Source organism: Hippopotamus amphibius, chromosome 3, assembly GCF_030028045.1.
Source record: "Hippopotamus amphibius kiboko isolate mHipAmp2 chromosome 3, mHipAmp2.hap2, whole genome shotgun sequence".
NCBI classification, from domain to species: Eukaryota; Metazoa; Chordata; class Mammalia; order Artiodactyla; family Hippopotamidae; genus Hippopotamus; species Hippopotamus amphibius.
Genome location: NC_080188.1, coordinates 125,520,904 through 125,538,213, shown reverse-complemented (window position 1 = coordinate 125,538,213; position 17,310 = coordinate 125,520,904). Strand labels below are relative to the sequence as shown.

Here is a 17,310-nt window from a genome sequence, read left to right as displayed (position 1 = left end):
GCAGCTGCGCAGTCACCGTGCTTTACCCCCACCCGTGGCAGGTGCGTCCCCTCAGAAGGGGGGGTGGCGGCCTATAGGGGCGGGGCCGGGGACGCTCCTGCCCCCTTCCAGGCGTCACCCAGCACGCCTCTCTTCCCAGTGCTGTGTCCATACTAGGTCAGCGGCCTGCTAGGCTGTCCGGGGGCGTGGCGTCCGTCCGGGTGGGGCCCACTCGGGCCGGGAGCTGGGACTTAGGCAGAGGCGTCCAGGACTACTGAAGATCCACGCTGTCGGGGGCGGGACTCAAAAGGGGGAGGAGCCTCTGGGTGGTTGGCGCCTTCTTGACTCCGCCTTTAGCCCCGCCCCACTGCGGCGTTTAAGGGTCTCTAAGCAGGTGGCTACGCTAGGTCCAAAGAAAGGAGAGTGTTAGGGCGGGGGACACTCACAGACCTTCTAGGCTAGGCCAACGTTGTCCCTCCTCACTTGGGGAAACTAAGGACCAGAAGGGGCCCGTTTCTCGGTCTCGTATTATCAAGATTGAGTTGTGGGGGAGGTCCTGCCTCCAACAGCCCGGTAGCAGGGAGGGGCACGCCTCAGAAGCCTTGTTTGGGGCCGCTGGTTTCACAGTGAGTGTGTTTGAACCTGAACCACCGGAAACGGTTACCGGCTCCCCTAGGCCCGGCTTGGGGGACCCCAACCGCCTGCGGCTGCCCCTCGCAAGTTCCCCTCGGCCGGGTGGCCCAGGCCGCCAGGCTCCAGTCTTCTAGCTGCGGAGAACCCACCCGTCGCCTGCAGCTGCCCCTTTTCATCTGGCCCCATGGGGAGCCAGGCTTCCGGGACCCCAGTCCCTCCTGTGTGAACTGGAGCTCCCTCCAACATCCCCAGACACCGAGGTCCCTTCTCCAGGTAGCCACGTTTTCATTCCTCCCTCCCCACAAGCCCCTCTCCCCTAAAGCTCCCGTCTTGTCCTAGCCCCTCCCCCAGGTTATCACAAGGACCCGCTGCGCCCACGCCCCCGATCTCTACCAGGCCTTTGCCCATCGCTGCCCGCAGGAAGACGCCCGGCCCCAGGCCGGGTTAGCCCCGTGGGAACGGTTTGTCTCGAAAACAGGAACCCGGGCCGGGGGCTGGGCGGGGCGCCCCTTCCCCACCGCAGTCCGCTTCCTGCCCCTCCCGGCTTCCTCTGCCCAACACCAGGCAGGGCGGGGGGCATGGAGGTGTCTGGGGTGGGGGGAGAGGACCCTTGGTTTAGTTCTTTCCTCCACGTCCCGCGCGGCCTGACCTCCGCTCACCCACCCTCGGCGCGGCCCGTGGCGCAGCCCCCCGCCCGCGGCCCTGGCCTCCCAGGCGGCGCGGCAGGGGAGGGGTTAAGCTGCCGCAGGGACCGCCGCGTGCGGGGCGAGAGGGAGCCCCCGATGGGGGAGGCGCAGCCGGCGGTGCGGAGCCGGGTGCAGGGGCGGGAGGGGCCAGAGGGGCGGGGAGGGGGCGGCCGCGGCGCGGGGGCGGGGCAGCGGGGAGCTGGGCCACGGCGCGGAGAGAGGGCGGGAGCCGCAGCCGCAGCGAGGTCGGCGGGCAGGAGCGCACGGAGGTGGCGCCAGCCGGGCCGGGTGCGGGCTCCTTGCGGCGGGTCCCAAGTGTGAGTGAGCGAGCGCGGGAGGGGCGCCGGGCAGCGGAGGCCCGGCCCTTAGGGGCCCCCGAGGGCAGCGCAGACGGGCTGGGGGCGGCGGGTGGGTTGGTGGGTGGGGAGCCTGCGACCCGGGTCGGGGGTAGGAGGGACCTGCCGAGACAACCGAAGCTCCCTGGACAAGCGCGGGAGGGGGACGCATCCGCGGCGCACCCGGGTCTTCCTAGCCATGTCTCAGCGGGACCTTCCCCGGCAAATCCCCCATTTGACAGATGGGAAAATTGAGGCTCCGAGAGGCCAAGTGACTCTCAAGGTCACACAGCGAGGAAGAGGCAGAGCCGGGCGGCGATGGCTCTGGGTGGCTCCTAGGAAAAGTGTACCAGAGAACTCCACAGAGGAGCCCCCCGCTCCCCACCCCCAGCCCCGGGGGAGTATGTGTAGGGGTAGGGTACCTTCTGTGGGGCAAGGCTTTGCCAGTGTCCGGGGGTGAGGGCTGTCAGATCGCTGGGGCCGCAGGGCTGGCCCTGGATCGCAGATGAAGGGGGCGGGGGGTGGGGTGGAATGGGCGTGTGTGCGCACCCACCGGGTGTGTGCATGTGTGGGAGAGTGTACATGCGTGTAGGTGCACTGACTTGCGTGTGTGCACACGTGTGCGGATGTCAGCGCTGCTGTGGCCGCGGAACTCCAGGCTGGCCTGGCTCTAGTGAGCAGCAGGGCCGGAAGCCGGCCCCTTCAACGGGTTTGCATTCTGGGGTAGAGAGCTGGGTGTGTGTGTCCGAGGGTTCTTTAGTGCAGGTGTGCGAGGGGTGTGGGTGCCATTGTGTGTGTGAGAGAGGATGGGAGGTAATTGCCTGATGCCCGGCTGTTTGGGAGCCTCGGGCATTCTTGTACCCCGATGTGGGTCCCTGGCCTGGGGTGTGGAATGAGTGTCTGTCTGCATGGATGCGTGTATCCTCGCCAGTGACTGGAGTTGCTGGTGGAGTCGTACAGGCACCCTCCACCCCCCAACCCCCACGGTGCTAGCGCCCCCTTCTGGGCACCCTACTCTGCGCCGGAGTGTGGACTGCCTGTGTAGGCACTCAGTTCGATTGTGCCGTACGGGGGCCTGCGTCAGGGGCTGGGGATGAAGGTGGCCTGCGGAAGGCGCTGAGCCGGGACCCTTGGGGCCTTCACGGAGGAGGTGGCTCGGGAGCGCGCGGTTCCCAGGCTCAGGCTTCCCGCTGACGCCTCCGGGCCGCAGTGGGCTATCCCCCTCCGCCCTCTCCGCCCCCCCTCCCAGGAATGTTCCTCTCCACTCCGGTCCGCCTCCCCAAGGGCAGGCCCCTTGGGGATGCCACAGCCCCGCCTCCCCTTCCCGGGAGCCCGGGAGGGGGCGACGCGGGCAGGACGCCTGGGTTCCTCCCCCCTCTCATCCCAGGGAGAAATTCCTCCGAGGTCCCCTCAGGCTCTGGGTTCCCAAAATAACCCTGCGGGGGAAGGGAGGCTGTGAAGGGAGGGAAGCGGGAGGGGCGCAGAACTGAGCTGCGGGGTGCTGCAGGTGCCTCTGAGGAGAGGACGCGAGGAGCAGAGGACCTACGGGGAGGGGGCCTGGGACACTACCCAGCCCCCGGAGTTCTGGCTCCCCATCCCCGGGGAGTCCCTCGGCCCTCCCGCGACTCCGAGGGTGGGCCGGAAGCTTCTTGGCCAGTTCGTTTCCCAACTGGTGGGTTGCACCATCCCGGGCCAGACCGTTTAACCCGGGGAGTGGCCGCGGCGGACGACTCCGCCCCTGCCCAGCAGGGGGCGTGCCCGCCCCGCCCCATCTCTGCCCGCGGGCCGCTCGGCCGGTCCGCGCCTCCGCAGACTCCCCCTCTGCCTTTCCCGGGACAGGGGTCCGGTCCGAGCCCCGTGGGAGGCTCCCGGAGCGCAGCTTGGCCCAGCCCACCCGCGCCGGCGGCCATGGCGGGCACCCTGGACCTGGACAAGGGCTGCACGGTGGAGGAGCTGCTCCGTGGTTGCATTGAAGCCTTCGGTGAGTGGCACGGGAGGACACACCCAGCCTGAGCCCAAGCTGGGAGCCTGAACCCGGACCCCTGCCTCCCAGGGCAGACCTCTGTCCCGGACCCACCCACCCAACTCGCATCCTGAAGCCTCTTTAGCGAAAGCGTCTTCATCACACGGGTAGAGAGATCCACACGCTGCAGAAAATGTTTCCCTTCCCTACTATACCAGCGTTGAAGGGAGGGACTGCGGGGTCCCCAGACTCTGACACGTGAGGACCATTATCTGTCTCCCCGGGGGATCCGGAGGAACTTTCTATCTCTGCCTGGAAGCTGTTTCCGGCTGATGGGGGGTGGCTTATCTGGTGAAGGGGTGCCCCTTCCTCAAGCACTCAGGAAATGACCTCTGAATTCTTGACCTCGCGGAACCCAGTCTCCTTCCGCCCCAGCTGGTTCCCCTCCAGACTGCAGGCCCGACTCAGACACTCGTCTCCTCCAGGTCCTCGGATCCTGCCTTATCCCTCTTCCTACCTTCTCTTTTATAATCTGCCTCCTGGTTTCGGAGCCCTGGGAAAGCCGGAGGCCGCCGGGAGCAGGCTGTGGGGTGGGATTTAGGGACCACAGTTGTGGGACGAAGCGTCAGCCCGCGTCTCTTCGCCCCCTCGGAGTTAGATGACTCCGGGAAGGTGCGGGACCCGCAGCTGGTACGCATGTTCCTCATGATGCACCCCTGGTACATCCCTTCCTCTCAGCTGGCGGCAAAACTGCTCCACATATATCCTTCGCCGGCCTCGCCAAGGGCCCTGCAGTCCCAGTCCCTAGGCGAGTCCCGCTGCCCAGCCGGGGGCAGAGGATGGGCTTCGCTCCTAAAGCGTGGGCCGCTCCCACGTCACAGAATTCAGGACTGGCCCAGGCTCCCTCCCTCTAGGGCCTAAGCTCCACCCCTTTCTTGCCTTCGGAACTAAGGCCCCGCCCCCAGCTCTCTCCCTAACCTAGGCCTTGCTCTCTCCTCCCCCCAGCCTAGGACCTGTCCCTACTCCCAGCCCAGGTCCCGCCTCTTGCTCCTCTCCCAGAACCCAGGTCCTGCTCTCAGCCTGTCCCAGAATCTGGCCCCCATTCCACCCAGGCACCCTCCCAAAGCTCCCACCTCACCTCTGCCTTCAGCCTCTTTCCAGAGCTTAGGCCCTGCCCCGCCCCAGACGCCAGACCCAGAATTTCTCCTAGAACCAGACCCTGCCCTAAGCACCCCCCCAGAACTCGGGTCCCATCCCCTGCATCCTTTTCTAGAGTAAGCCTCCATCCTTGTTTTCCTTAACTCTCCTTCACCTACCAACAATCCCGGAAGGACAACTCCAGTTCACTGCAGGTGAAAACATGCCATCTGGTCAGGTAAGTCTTCCTCTTGGGGCTCTGTCCCCTCCTCTCCTTCCTTATCTCAGGCTTCAGACTAGCCTGAAGGAGTAGATATAGCACATTCTGGATGTTGGTCATGCGGGTTTGAACCCGGGCTCTGTCCATGGTGGATGCGCCGCCGCAGGGTTGCCCCTTCCCGGTCCTGGCTCTGTCCCTGTTTTCTGATCTGCCCAATGGGGGTGGGGAAGGAAAGAGCTGGGTGAGGGGAAGCACAGTTTGAGGCTCCTTCCCCCTCTTTGTGGAACTACAGTCCAAGGGAATGGCAGGGGAAGGGCTGCCTGGGGTGACTCTCAACCTCCACCAGGTACTGGATCTCAGCGTTCCCAGCGGAGTTTGATTTGAATCCTGAGCTCGCTGAGCAGATCAAGGAGCTGAAGGCTCTGCTAGACCAAGAAGGGAACCGCCGGCACAGCAGCCTCATCGACATCGAGAGCGTGTGCGTGGGGGGAGCTCGGAGGGCTGGGAAGGGCACTCAGCATCCTACACCATCTGCGCTTAATAAATGTTTGTTGAATTGAATGGGTGAAGGTCATGTCACTCTTGCTTAAAAACCTTCTATGGTTTCCTATTGTCTTCAAAACGCCTTGGCTGGGGATTAAGGCCTTTTCATAGTCTCAGGCCAGCTTGGCATTCCTGCCTCATCTTCCACAACCCACCTCCCATAGCAGGCACCTCATACTGCAGCTGCCTGGGTCCACTCACCGTTCTGCAGCCCCTGCATCCTTTCCCACCGTGGCACTTTGCTCATGTCCCCTTGCCTCCTCCTCCATGTTATCAAAACACAGCACAAGTGTGGAGTGTCTGTGAACTCTTCCAGGGCAGAATTTGTTGTTCCTGCCTCTGTTCCTCCATGACACTTTGTGCAAGGGCCTCCACACTCGTGCCACACTATTTTGTGATCGTTTGTTTCTGTCTGTCTCCCTCAGTAGACTGTGACCTCCTCGTCTCTGTACCCCCAGCGCCTAGCACAGTGCCTGGCACAGAGTAGGTCTTCCATAAATCTGTGTTGAGTGCATGACAAGGGGGAGATTGCAGGAGTTGCTGGAACTGGGGGCATTCGTGTTCTGCACAGTGTCTCGCAGTCAGCTTGAGTGGTGTGAGTGTGGGGCCACGGGGGGGTGGGGGCACCTCCAGCAAAGGACTCACTGTCCTTGCCCTGCTCCCCCAGCCCCACCTACAAGTGGAAGCGGCAGGTGACCCAGAGGAACCCGGTGGAACAGAAAAAGCGCAAGATGTCCCTGTTGTTTGACCACCTGGAGCCCATGGAGCTGGCGGCCCATCTCACGTACTTGGAATATCGCTCCTTTTGCAAGATCCTGGTGCGGCCCAAGGGCTTTCAGTCAGGGATCGGGTGTGGGCTGGGGAGGGGCTGCCAGGAGAGGCAGGGTCCCTGGGGTAGGCGGGGTTACAGGGTGTAATTGCTGAAGGGCAGTTGGAGGGTGAGGAGCGGCCATCGGTGGGGGGAGGGGCTGCAGGGTGCTGAGCCACTCTGCCTCCAGTTCCAGGACTATCACAGTTTCGTGACTCACGGCTGCACTGTGGACAACCCGGTCCTGGAGCGATTCATCTCCCTCTTCAACAGTGTCTCGCAGTGGGTGCAGCTCATGATTCTCAGCAAGCCCACAGCCCCGCAGCGGGCCCTGGTCATCACACACTTTGTACACGTTGCAGAGGTGCCTGCCCCTTCACCCCCCCCAACCTCCCCAATTGCCTGTAGGGCCGCGGTCCTCCTTTCCCCTAACCCACTGCCACATCTTCTCCAGAAAAGCTGGGCCAAATTCTGGGCCCACTCAGTGACTCACTGCCTCATGTCTCCCCATTTATCCCCCAGAAACTCCTGGAGCTGCAGAATTTCAACACGCTGATGGCAGTGGTCGGGGGCCTGAGCCACAGCTCCATCTCCCGCCTCAAGGAGACCCACAGCCACCTGAGCCCGGAGACCATCAAGGTGCCTGAGACCCGGGGGGGTCAGGGGAACAGACTGGTCAAGCCCTGGGGCCAGTCTTCCCAGGGCTGGCCTCACTGAGAACTCCCAGCAGCACTGGGGGCTGGGCACTCCCTCTTCATTTGATAAATGAGGAAACTGAGTCTGGGGGTTAAATCCTTTCCCAGGTTGCACAATAAAAGCAGCAGAGTGGAGGCTCACAGATCTGCCGAACTTCAAAGCTCGTGCTTTACTCTTCTCCTGCTTATTTTATTCCATTTTATTTTATTTTATTTTATTTTTTTGACTGTGCTACGCACATTCAGGATCTTAGCTCCCTGAGCAGGGTTTGAACCTGTGCCCCCTGCAGTGGAAGCACCGAGTCTTAACCACTGGGTGGCCAGGGAAGTCCCTATTTTATTTAAAAAAACATATTTGGTGACATACATATAGAAAAGTCTATAAAACTTACGTACAGTTAAAAAAATTAGAAAGAAAATGCTTGTGTAACTACCAGCCAGGTCAAGAATTAGAACATTGCCAGCCCCCGAAGCTCCCAGCACCTTAGAGCGTAATTCCCTCCTCATCAGAGGTAACCAATGTCATGACCTTCCTAAGGATGATGACCTTGCTTTTCTTTTTTAAATTTTTATTTATTTATTCATTTATTTTGGCTGCCCCGCATGGCATGTGGGATCTTAGTTCCCTGATCCCTGCTTCCTGCAGCAGAAGCTCGGAGTCCTAACCACTGGACCACCAGGGAATTCCCGACCTTGCTTTTCCTGATAGCTTTACCACCTATGTGTGCTTCCCAAAACCACATGGGTTTCTGGTTGCCTGTTTTTGAACTTTCTATGAATGAAATTGTGTTGTGTATGTTATTTGATTTCTTGCTCCTTTCATTTTTACATTCTGTTACGTGGAGCAACTGTTAGTTCATTTCCATTGCTATATAATGTTTTGGTCCCCCCCTGATTTGTGTATCTCCTCTACTGTCGACCATTTGGGGTTTTTCCAGTTTGGGCTGTTATGAATGACACCGCTAAGAATATTTTTTGAAACCGTTGTCCTGGGCTGCTCTGCCTCCCTGAGCCTCAGTTTTCTCTCCTGTTAAATGCTGGTGATAACCCGTGCCCAGGCCTAGTGTAGAAGTGTGATGTTGGGTAGTGGGTATCCCTTTGGACTCATGACCTATGAATTCTGATTCCCAGGGGCTGAGGGAGCCGGTGTTGGGGACAGCGAGGGAGGCTTTTGACCTTTCACCCATCTCTGACCCTGACTCCTCATCCTCTCCCACGTTTCCAGGGCTGGGCAGGGGAAGGATAGTTGAGCCTGTGATATGCGATGTGGATGTGATGTGATGTGATGTGATGTGATGTGATGATGTGATGTGATGTGATGTGAAGTGATGTGTGTGTGTGTGACCCTCTGCCCTTTGCCCCCCAGCTCTGGGAAGGTCTGACAGAACTAGTGACGGCCACTGGCAACTATGGCAACTACCGGCGCCGGCTGGCAGCCTCCGTAGGTTTCCGCTTCCCCATCCTGGGTGTGCACCTCAAGGACCTGGTGGCCCTGCAGCTGGCACTGCCTGACTGGCTGGACCCCGCCCGGACACGCCTTAACGGGGCCAAGATGAAGCAGCTCTTCAGCATCCTGGAGGAGTTGGCCATGGTGACCAGCCTTCAGCCCCCAGTGCAAGCCAACCCCGACCTGCTGAGCCTGCTGACGGTGAGCGGCCAGGCGCCGGGGCTGGCAGCTGCACCTGGTCCTGCGGGCTTGGCCTTGGCTTCTCAGTTCTGGTCAGAGAACCGAGATCCAGCCTGGGCCTCGGGGTTGGGGTGAACTCAGAGATGGGTTCTAGGTTCCAGATGGGGCTGTGGGCCCCTGAGGCTGGCATGTGGCCTTGAGGCGGGGCCTGGGCCCTGGGTTGAGTTCCTAGCAGTGGGCTGTGTTCAAGGTTTGGGGTCGAACTCTGGATTCTGGGTACAGGGGTGGCTTTTATTTTTTTATTTTTGTTTTTTGGCTGTGCTGCGTGGCTTGCGGGAGCTTAGTTCCCCCACCAGGGATGGAACCCTCACCCTCGGCAGTGAAAGCACTGCGTCCTAGCCACTGGACCGCCAGGGAATTCCCCTGGGGTGGCTTTTAAACATGGCCCTGAGCTCTGAGGTTCTGGGCTTAGTCTTGGACTTGGTTTTGAACTCTAGGGTGAGAGCTGCATTCTAGTCCAGATCTGGGCTAGGTTCTAATCATTGGGCTGGGGCTTAGGTTTTAAGGTTTGGTGTGAAGTCTTACCTACTTTTAGGCTCTGAACTGGGATTGGGATTGAAATCTGAGCTGGAGCCTGGTTGCTGGGTGGGGTTCTATGTTGGGGGCGGGCGGGGGGTGGGGTGGGGTGGAATTTCAGAGCTCTCAGCTGGGTTGTGACCTGGATTCTTGGCTGAGATCTTGGTAGTGCATTGTGTTCAAGGTTTGGGGCCAAGATATGACTTCCGGTCTGTGTGCTAGGCTGGTGTGTGGTTGCTGGGGTGTGTTCTAAGCTGGCCTTTGTCCTGAGTCTAGCTTCTGGGCCAGGCTTGGGGCTGGGCTGAGACCTCTAGGTGGACCTGTGGGTTGGGTTCTGGGCAGTGGGTTCCTGAGAGCAGCAGGGGCTGTGATCAGATCCGTGTGTCCCAGGTGTCTCTGGATCAGTATCAGACAGAGGATGAGCTCTACCAGCTGTCCCTGCAGCGGGAACCGCGCTCCAAGTCCTCGGTGAGGGAGGGAATCGCTGCTCACCCACTCGGCCCATCCTCTTCCTCCCCCACCTCTGCCCTCCTGGGAGTCCTACGATTAGAGGCCACCTCCCCCATCCTGCTGGTGGGGCAGGCTTCCTTGTCCCCAGGGCATGCTCTCTCTCCTCCGTTGGGCCCCGGGCTCCCTCACTCTGGCCCTCGCTCAGCCTTGACCATTCCCACAGCCAACCAGCCCCACAAGCTGCACGCCGCCTCCCCGGCCCCCAGTGCTGGAGGAGTGGACCTCAGCTGCCAAACCCAAGCTGGATCAGGCGATCATGGTGGAGCACATCGAGAAGATGGTGGAGGTGAGGCTCCAGCTCTGGAGTCTGAGGGGTGGGGGGACAGGGCCGCAGTGGTCAGTCCAGGCTAGTTTTGCCAGGGCACTGCCCTGGGAGCCACTGCCAGTGCCACGTTCCAGGGCCAACATGCAGTCTCGTGTCGGGGCGCAGCTGGTGGGTGGGGTTGGGATGGGGTTATGGAGAAGGGAGGGGTTGGGGGAGACAGACAGCTGCCCACAGCGGAGATGCGCACCCTTCCTAACGCGGACTGGGAATGTGGGCAGGATGGGGCCGGCGCTCCTTTTATCCTCCTTGCCCCCATGTGCCCATCTGTGCTCTCCAGTCTGTGTTCCGGAACTTTGACGTCGATGGGGATGGCCACATCTCACAGGAGGAGTTCCAGATCATCCGTGGGAACTTTCCTTACCTCAGCGCCTTTGGGGACCTCGACCAGAACCAGTGAGGAGGCCTGGGGGCAGGGGGAGAGGGAAGGCAGGCTCACTTCCCCTTGGGTTTTAGTTTCCTCCGGTGCAAGATGAGGCCATGGAACCAGATGATGTTGGCAGAGGAAGCTGCCCATGTGGGGTAGGGCTCTTATTTTTGGGAAGGCTGCCAGCTGTGGTGGCACAGGGTTACCTCACTTATTCAGACCAAAGAGGGGGTGGGGAGACTCCACCTGAATCTTGCAAAGACTGTGGCCTGGGGACTGTTACCACATAAATGCCATTGTATTTGTGGAGCTCACAGCTGGCAAAAAATGTGAGCAAGTTGAACTCCTGGGTAGCCTGTCTTAATGAATAGATAAGAAAGGCCTGTAATTAGCAGCACCCACTTGTTTATCAACAATTCACAATTCACATACTGACAATTTGGACAAACAGCTGGTTCTCTGAAGTAGGTTAAACATGCTGCCTGCAACCATGGTCGCATCCCAGTGTTGCTGAGCAGACGGAAGTCCAATCGAAATGTATAGTCCATCCCAGGTCGATTTACTTTTTAATGGTATCCATATTTCAAAAAGCTGGGGTTTTTCCCATATTATAAAAACCCATGGTTAAAAAAAAAATCCAGGTAGTAAAATAGATTTATAGTGAACAAAGTGTATAAGGGTAAGAAGTGAAAACTCCACCCCTCTTCCCGCTCACAGGTTGTCATTAGTAACTATGTTAATAATGTTACTGGTGTGGCAATGCCTGTATCTTTCCAGTCTTTTTTTCATGCATGCTGCAAATTGATAGAGAATTCGTTTGTCTGTGTCTGTTTCATGGACAAACAGGATTATGGTATAAATCTATTTCTGCCAGTGGCGTTCCCTGTAGTTTCTTCATTTCCCCTCCCAGAACTGAGAACAAGTAGTTGAAAACAGTTCCCTGTCACCTCCCTGGGCAGGGTGGACTTTTTTTCCAGGCCACAATTTTAGGGAGGGTGCGGTCCTTGAAGACCTTCAAGGCCTCGGCTTCACACAGGCGTCTCACCCTTAACTCTTCCCGTCCTGCAGGCCCCAGGCAGGTGTCAAAACCTAGCACCTTTCTCCTGGGGCAGCCACACCATCAGGTCCCAACTCACTGCCTCCCTGTGAAGATCTCTCTTTGTTTCTGAAACTTGGGGGCTTCCATTTCTTACAAACTCACCTATGCCTTTAAAGCAATTTTTGATATATTTTACCCAGCATCTAGGTATTTGTGGCAGTAGGGTTTTCAGGGGTTTTTTTTGTCTGTTTGTTTTTGTTTTTAAATCACTGTCTTGACAGAACTGCACGCTTTGTGTTTTTTTACTTTTGTTTTCCACGTAAACCCTCATCATGGACATCTTTCTAGCCCGATTCATGCAGAACTACCTCATTCTTTAGGACAGCTGCAGAGTATTGCACTGGGTGGCTGGGCCGTCGTTTGCCTCAGTATTCTCCTGCTGATGGACATGTAGACTGTTCCCAGTTTTTCGCTATTAATATCCGCCATGCTGCTGTGAACCTCTTTGTACTGTTGCGCCCAGGCCACTATTTTTGTAGGAGAAATTCCTAGAAGTGGGATAATTGGATCAAAAAGATATGCACATTCTAAATGAGGAGAGAGACTGCCAAAGTGACCTCAGGCAAGGTTGTGCCAGCTTGCACCCCCATCAGCAGTGAACAAGTGCCCATTTCCCAGCTTTCTTGCCAACAGTGGATGCTATAATAAGCTTTACAGTTTTGCACATCTAATTGGCAAATGGCGTCTTGGTTAAATTTGCATTTCCTTAATACTAGTGGGGATAGGATATCTTCATATGTTTACTGGCCACTTCTATGTCTTCTGTTAATTGCCTGTTCATGTTCTTTGTCCATTATTCCACTGGGTTTGTGAGTCTTCTTCTCATTGATTTCTAGAATCTCTGTTAATAGATATTAACCCTTGGTGTTGAATATGTTTGCAAATATTTTCTCCCAGTCTGTCATTTATGTTGTCCTTTTCCATATAAAAATTTTTAAAAATGTGTGCTCAATATGTCAGTCTTTTCCTTTATGACTTCTCGGATTTGTGTTATGTGTAGAAAGGCCTTCATTCCCTCAAGATTATGAAATTCTTCCCTTATACCTTTTCAGATACTTTGAGAATTTTAGCTTTTACATTAGTGTTCTCACTTTAGTGGGAATTTAGTTTTCATGCACAGTATGAGATAGGAGCCTAGGTTTATATATTTGTTAACTGGTCAGTGGTCCCAATGTGCCGTTGGTTTCAAGGACCCCCTGGATCACCCAGTTACAATGGGCAGGGGTTTCTGACAAGGGCCAGCCCTGATGGAAATAGTTTCCAGTGGCCCAGCACCTATTAACCATTACAGACACTGCCGTCAGTGCTCTGTGTGCACTGTCTCATTTAATCCTCACCAAAACCCCTGTACAGTGTAGGAACTATCATCGTCCCCATTTATATCAGAGGAAACTGACGCACGGGGAGATTAACTAGCCTGAAGTCACACAGAGAAGAAGTAGAGCCCAAATTTGAACGGAATTCTGTCCATCTCCAGAGCATGTGCTCACGCTTGCCCTAAAATATGTGAATAGATGAAAAAAGGGCTCTGTGGGAAGCCCCGGATTACCTTTCTGGCAGGATCACGCAAGAGTGAGACAGGTGCAGCTTTTGCCAATCTTACCTGGTCCCCAAACTCATCAGAGATCTCTTAATTCTCAGGGCTCCCGACTCATGTTCCACAGAGCTTACTTTAGGAAACAGAAGCTGATAATCCTATGGGAAAGTGCAGAGTAATTTCAGTTTACACACCAGTGCTGTGATGTGAGCAGGGTAGGAATTATGATCCCCATTTTTCCAGGGAGGAAGCCCAGGGCAAGTGACTTGCCCAAGACCACACAACTAGTTAGTAGCAGCTACTACATCTGCCAGACTCCAAGTCTAGTGCTCTTTCTCTTTCCTGCACCAGGGGTCCAAAATCAGGAGTCGGTGAGGACCTTTAATTTGGTAGGGGGTTTTCCCAGTGGGATGGGTTAAGCTGGTGGTGGGTAGCCCCACAGAGGCCCGCAGAGCTGAGGCCCTCCCCCTTCCCGGACAGGGATGGCTGCATCAGCAAAGAGGAGATGGTCTCCTACTTTCTGCGCTCCAGCTCTGTGCTGGGCGGCCGCATGGGCTTCGTACACAACTTCCACGAGAGCAACTCTTTGCGCCCGGTCGCCTGCCGCCACTGCAAGGCCCTGGTGAGCACCCGCCCAAGCCTCACCCCTCCATCACTGGCCCCGCCCCATACACGCCCCTCCCCCTCTGGCCCCGCCCCTGCCGGAGCCTTCTCAGCCTTAATTCCACTGGCCTCTCCTCTCCCCGTTCTGAATCAAACCCTGAGCAGGCCTTAAGGCCCCAGAAAGGGTCAGCTCCAGTCCCTGCCCATGGAAAGGAAGAAGTAGAGTCATCCCCTCTAAACCCCTCCCCGCTACTATGGCCCCCTCCTCTATTTCAGATCCTGGGCATCTACAAGCAGGGCCTCAAATGCCGAGGTGAGATGGAGTTGCAAGGCTGCTGGACTGAGTTTTTTGGGAAGAGTTACTATCTGGGTGACGATTCTTATTTTGGTGGGGCAATTGCCAAGGAGTGAAGTACTTGAGAGCCAGAGAGGCATGCTGATTGATGTGAAGGGGGTAGCCTTTAACAGGGCTTTTGTTGGGCCTTCCCATGCCGTCCAGTGGTTGAGAGACTGTGCTTCCACTGCAGGGGGTTCGACCCCTGGCCCAGGAAGTAAGATTCCGGTGTGCATGGCAGGATGGCCAAGAAACAAAAACAAAACAAGCAAACAAACAAAAAAACCCAGGGCTTTTATTTTGGTGAGGCAGCTGCCCAGGAACAGGGAGCTTTGGAGAGGGTACAGACTGGCAAGTAGGATAAAGAGAGCACTAGGAAAGGAGGCTCTTGTTTTGGTGGGGCAGTTACTCAGGAGCAAAGGGACCGAGGGGAGAGGTGCATGCCTGTGGGATGGGATGAAGGGTGTTCTGACCAATGGATCTAGCGGGGCTCCCACCTGCCTCCCCAGCCTGTGGTGTGAACTGCCACAAGCAGTGCAAGGATCGCCTGTCAGTTGAGTGCCGGCGCCGGGCCCAGAGTGTGAGTCTGGAGGGGTCTGCACCCTCACCCTCACCCACACATACCCACCATCGCGCCTTCAGCTTCTCCCTGCCCCGCCCTGGCAGGCGAGGCTCCCGGCCTCCAGGTATGAAGGGGTCTCTTTCTGTACCGGCCTGTGGAGGAGGGAGGCAGGGCCATGGTGGCAAAGTATTAACTTCTCCAGGATGGAAACTATTCCAGAGTTTGTAATTGTCTTCTTTTGGTGGGGTGATGGAGACGGGCGGGACAGGTAAGGGTGTCAGAAGGTGACCAGGGAGCCCTCAATCCTCTGAGGCTGAGGAGGAGAGAGACTAATAAATAAAAAAGAGTAAAAGTGAATGAGACTTTAAGATTCAGTTTCCACTCTTATTTTGTTAGGGGGATTGACAATGGATTGGAGAGGCAGTTTTGTGAGCCATTTGCCTGTGTTTCCCTTCTTGGCTGCTTTGGAGGCTATTCTGAGAAAAGTCCCTTGCCCCCCAAATCTGCCAGCAGCTCTCTTGTGGTCATTGGTAGTTCTAGGTCAGTTTTCTGAATGATAATTTCTCAAATGATTATTTTGCTGAGAACATTCTGAACAACCATGTTAAACTGGGGCCTAAGGCAGTTGACCACAACCGTTCAGATTGGCATAAGTCCTCAAAAATAGAGGCAGATACAGGGCATAAGTTCTCAAAAATAGAAAAGGTAAAACCATTTGCATTGAGCCTTCCAGAACTGCTGGGGTCTAAAATGTAAAACGCACACAAAATTGACATTTAAGCAAATTGCACTGACAAATTCATGGCTGCGAAAAAGCTGTGGCAAAACGAAAACTGAGGAAAAGAGCCTCAAAAATTAGGCCTTTTGGTCATTCAGTGAATTGATTTTTGGTGGATGGTTCTGCTTCTGGGATGGGGCAGGGTGCCCCCAGTGAGGGGGAGAAGGGCTGCTGAGGGCACAGGGACTCAGGAATTGGTCCTGCGACCACCCCTCTCTGCAGAGATCCGAGAGGAGGAGGTTCAGACGGTGGAGGACGGTGTGTTTGACATCCACTTGTAAGAGATGGTGAGCCCCCCTGCAGCCTGTGCAGAGCCTGCCCACTCAGGGCTGGGGTAGTGGGGGGATGAGGGGGATGGGTGCTCTGTCCAAATGGCCCAGGTCAGGCGGACTCGTACTTTTTGGGGGAGGGGGGAGGCTCTTCCTCACAACCTCTATTTTTCTCTTCCCAGCTGTGACTGGATCAAGCACTCATGCCTGCCTTGGAGAAAATACTTGGACCAGAGCAGGGAGCCTGGGGTGCTGAGGCAGCAGGCTGGGGCTGGGGGGCGGGGTGTGGGTGGCATGCGGCTGAGGGCAGGGCCAGGGCTGGTGTCCCTAAGGTTGTACAGATTCTTGTGAATATTTGTATTTCCCAGATGGAATAAAAAGGCCCGTGTAATTAACCTGGACCATCAGCGCCTAGAATCCTCGTGGGGGACAGGGGGTAGGGGTCTGTACCCAGGGACTAGAATTGTGGAGTCTAAAACTTTGTAGTCAGAGAATATTGGGAGATCTGGAATCTCATGTATCTGAATCTTGGGGGGACTAGAATTCTGGAGGATAGAGACTTAGAACCAGGAAACCTTGGAACAGAGAGTTTGGGGAGGGTCTAGAATCTCGAGGAGTCCAGAATCTTGGGGGTCTAAAAGTTGAAACTAGAATTGCTGACCTGGTAGTCGTGTACAGCCATAGCCTTCAGCCCACAGCTGAAATTCCCTTGCTTGACAGGTGGCCATTCAGCCTCTGCTTGAATACTTGCAGCAACGGGGAGCTCACTACAGAGAATCATGCCAGGGAGAGGGCAGCCCAGAGTGCTGGCTGTGGGGGAAGGAGGGAGGTGGGGCCGCATACTCCTGGGGCCTCAAGCCTCCTGGCCTGGCACTGCTGCCAGCCGGAAGGACAAGGACTTCCAGAGGAAATGCATATTGATCCTGCTCTCAGCCTCCGGTAGCCTCTCCCAACCCAGCTCTTCCCCCCCAAGTTTGCAGTATGGAGGTTTTGGGGGTGACTACCACCTGAGGAGGGCTGAGACCACTTCGAAGCCTTGTCTGGGTGAGGAGGGTGGACTGGGGGTCTTCAAAAAGTTCTGAAGCTGGGCCAGCCTGCCCCTGGGGTCAGGAGGCTCTAGATAGCAGTCTGAGAGGGGGAGCTACCTCCCCAGCCCCCCTCCCCCAAGCCGAGGCATGTCCTACAGCCCCTGCAGGTTGCCCTGGGGGTGGAGGCCTGAGCACCCCGACTCCTACCTGCAAAGCACAATATCTGAGGACCTGGCAATGGCCTCAGCCCCCTCCCTCAAAGTTCCTTGACCCCATGCCCATCTTCCCCTTTGAGACCCCACTCCCCCTGGCCTACTCCCCATTTGGGGTACCTCCTCCTCCCACCCTGTTACTTCTCAGCTGCATCTCTGCCACCTGTTGGGCCCCCCCAGCCCTGTCCCCAATTGGGTCCCCTGCACTGCCCCTTCTTCCGTCCTCAGCCCCCTCCCTCCCTTCCCCCTCTCGAGGCTGTAATATCCGTTTCACGATTTGGGGGCTGAGTTGCTATAACAACAGACGGCGATTGTGTTGTGAAGAGCAGCTCACTCCCTGTGCTGCCTCCTGCGCTGCCTCCATCCCTGCAGCCTGGCCGGCTCCCCTCCCCGCCACCCCCCAGCCCCAGCCAGGCCTCTTCCCTGTGTGTGTGTTTGCACATGTGTGCTCAGGTCTGCTGCACCCAGGTGTGTGACGTGTGCCTGC

The 17,310-nt window shown here is 56.9% G+C and overlaps 1 protein-coding gene across 6 annotated transcripts; it reads left to right on the top strand.

Moving 5' to 3' along the window:
* Positions 1 to 811: 811 nt before the first annotated feature.
* On the top strand, positions 812 to 15,978 carry RASGRP2 (RAS guanyl releasing protein 2). 6 transcript variants are annotated; one of them, XM_057729642.1, is made up of 17 exons: positions 812 to 885; positions 3,473 to 3,614; positions 4,255 to 4,357; positions 4,909 to 4,971; positions 5,300 to 5,431; positions 6,164 to 6,314; positions 6,495 to 6,668; positions 6,827 to 6,943; positions 8,366 to 8,647; positions 9,593 to 9,670; positions 9,876 to 9,998; positions 10,315 to 10,430; positions 13,518 to 13,659; positions 13,917 to 13,953; positions 14,484 to 14,660; positions 15,537 to 15,601; positions 15,766 to 15,978. In XM_057729642.1, exons 2-16 carry the CDS (start codon positions 3,542 to 3,544, stop codon positions 15,593 to 15,595), a joined length of 1,827 nt encoding a protein of 608 aa, XP_057585625.1. In that variant the 5' UTR covers positions 812 to 885; positions 3,473 to 3,541; the 3' UTR covers positions 15,596 to 15,601; positions 15,766 to 15,978. The 6 variants fall into 6 exon arrangements, with proteins under 6 accessions (XP_057585625.1, XP_057585627.1, XP_057585626.1 ...); XM_057729643.1 differs by lacking the exon at positions 812 to 885 and adding an exon at positions 1,526 to 1,615; XM_057729647.1 differs by lacking the exon at positions 812 to 885 and adding an exon at positions 1,526 to 1,615 and having other exon boundaries at positions 4,251 to 4,357.
* Positions 15,979 to 17,310: the final 1,332 nt, after the last annotated feature.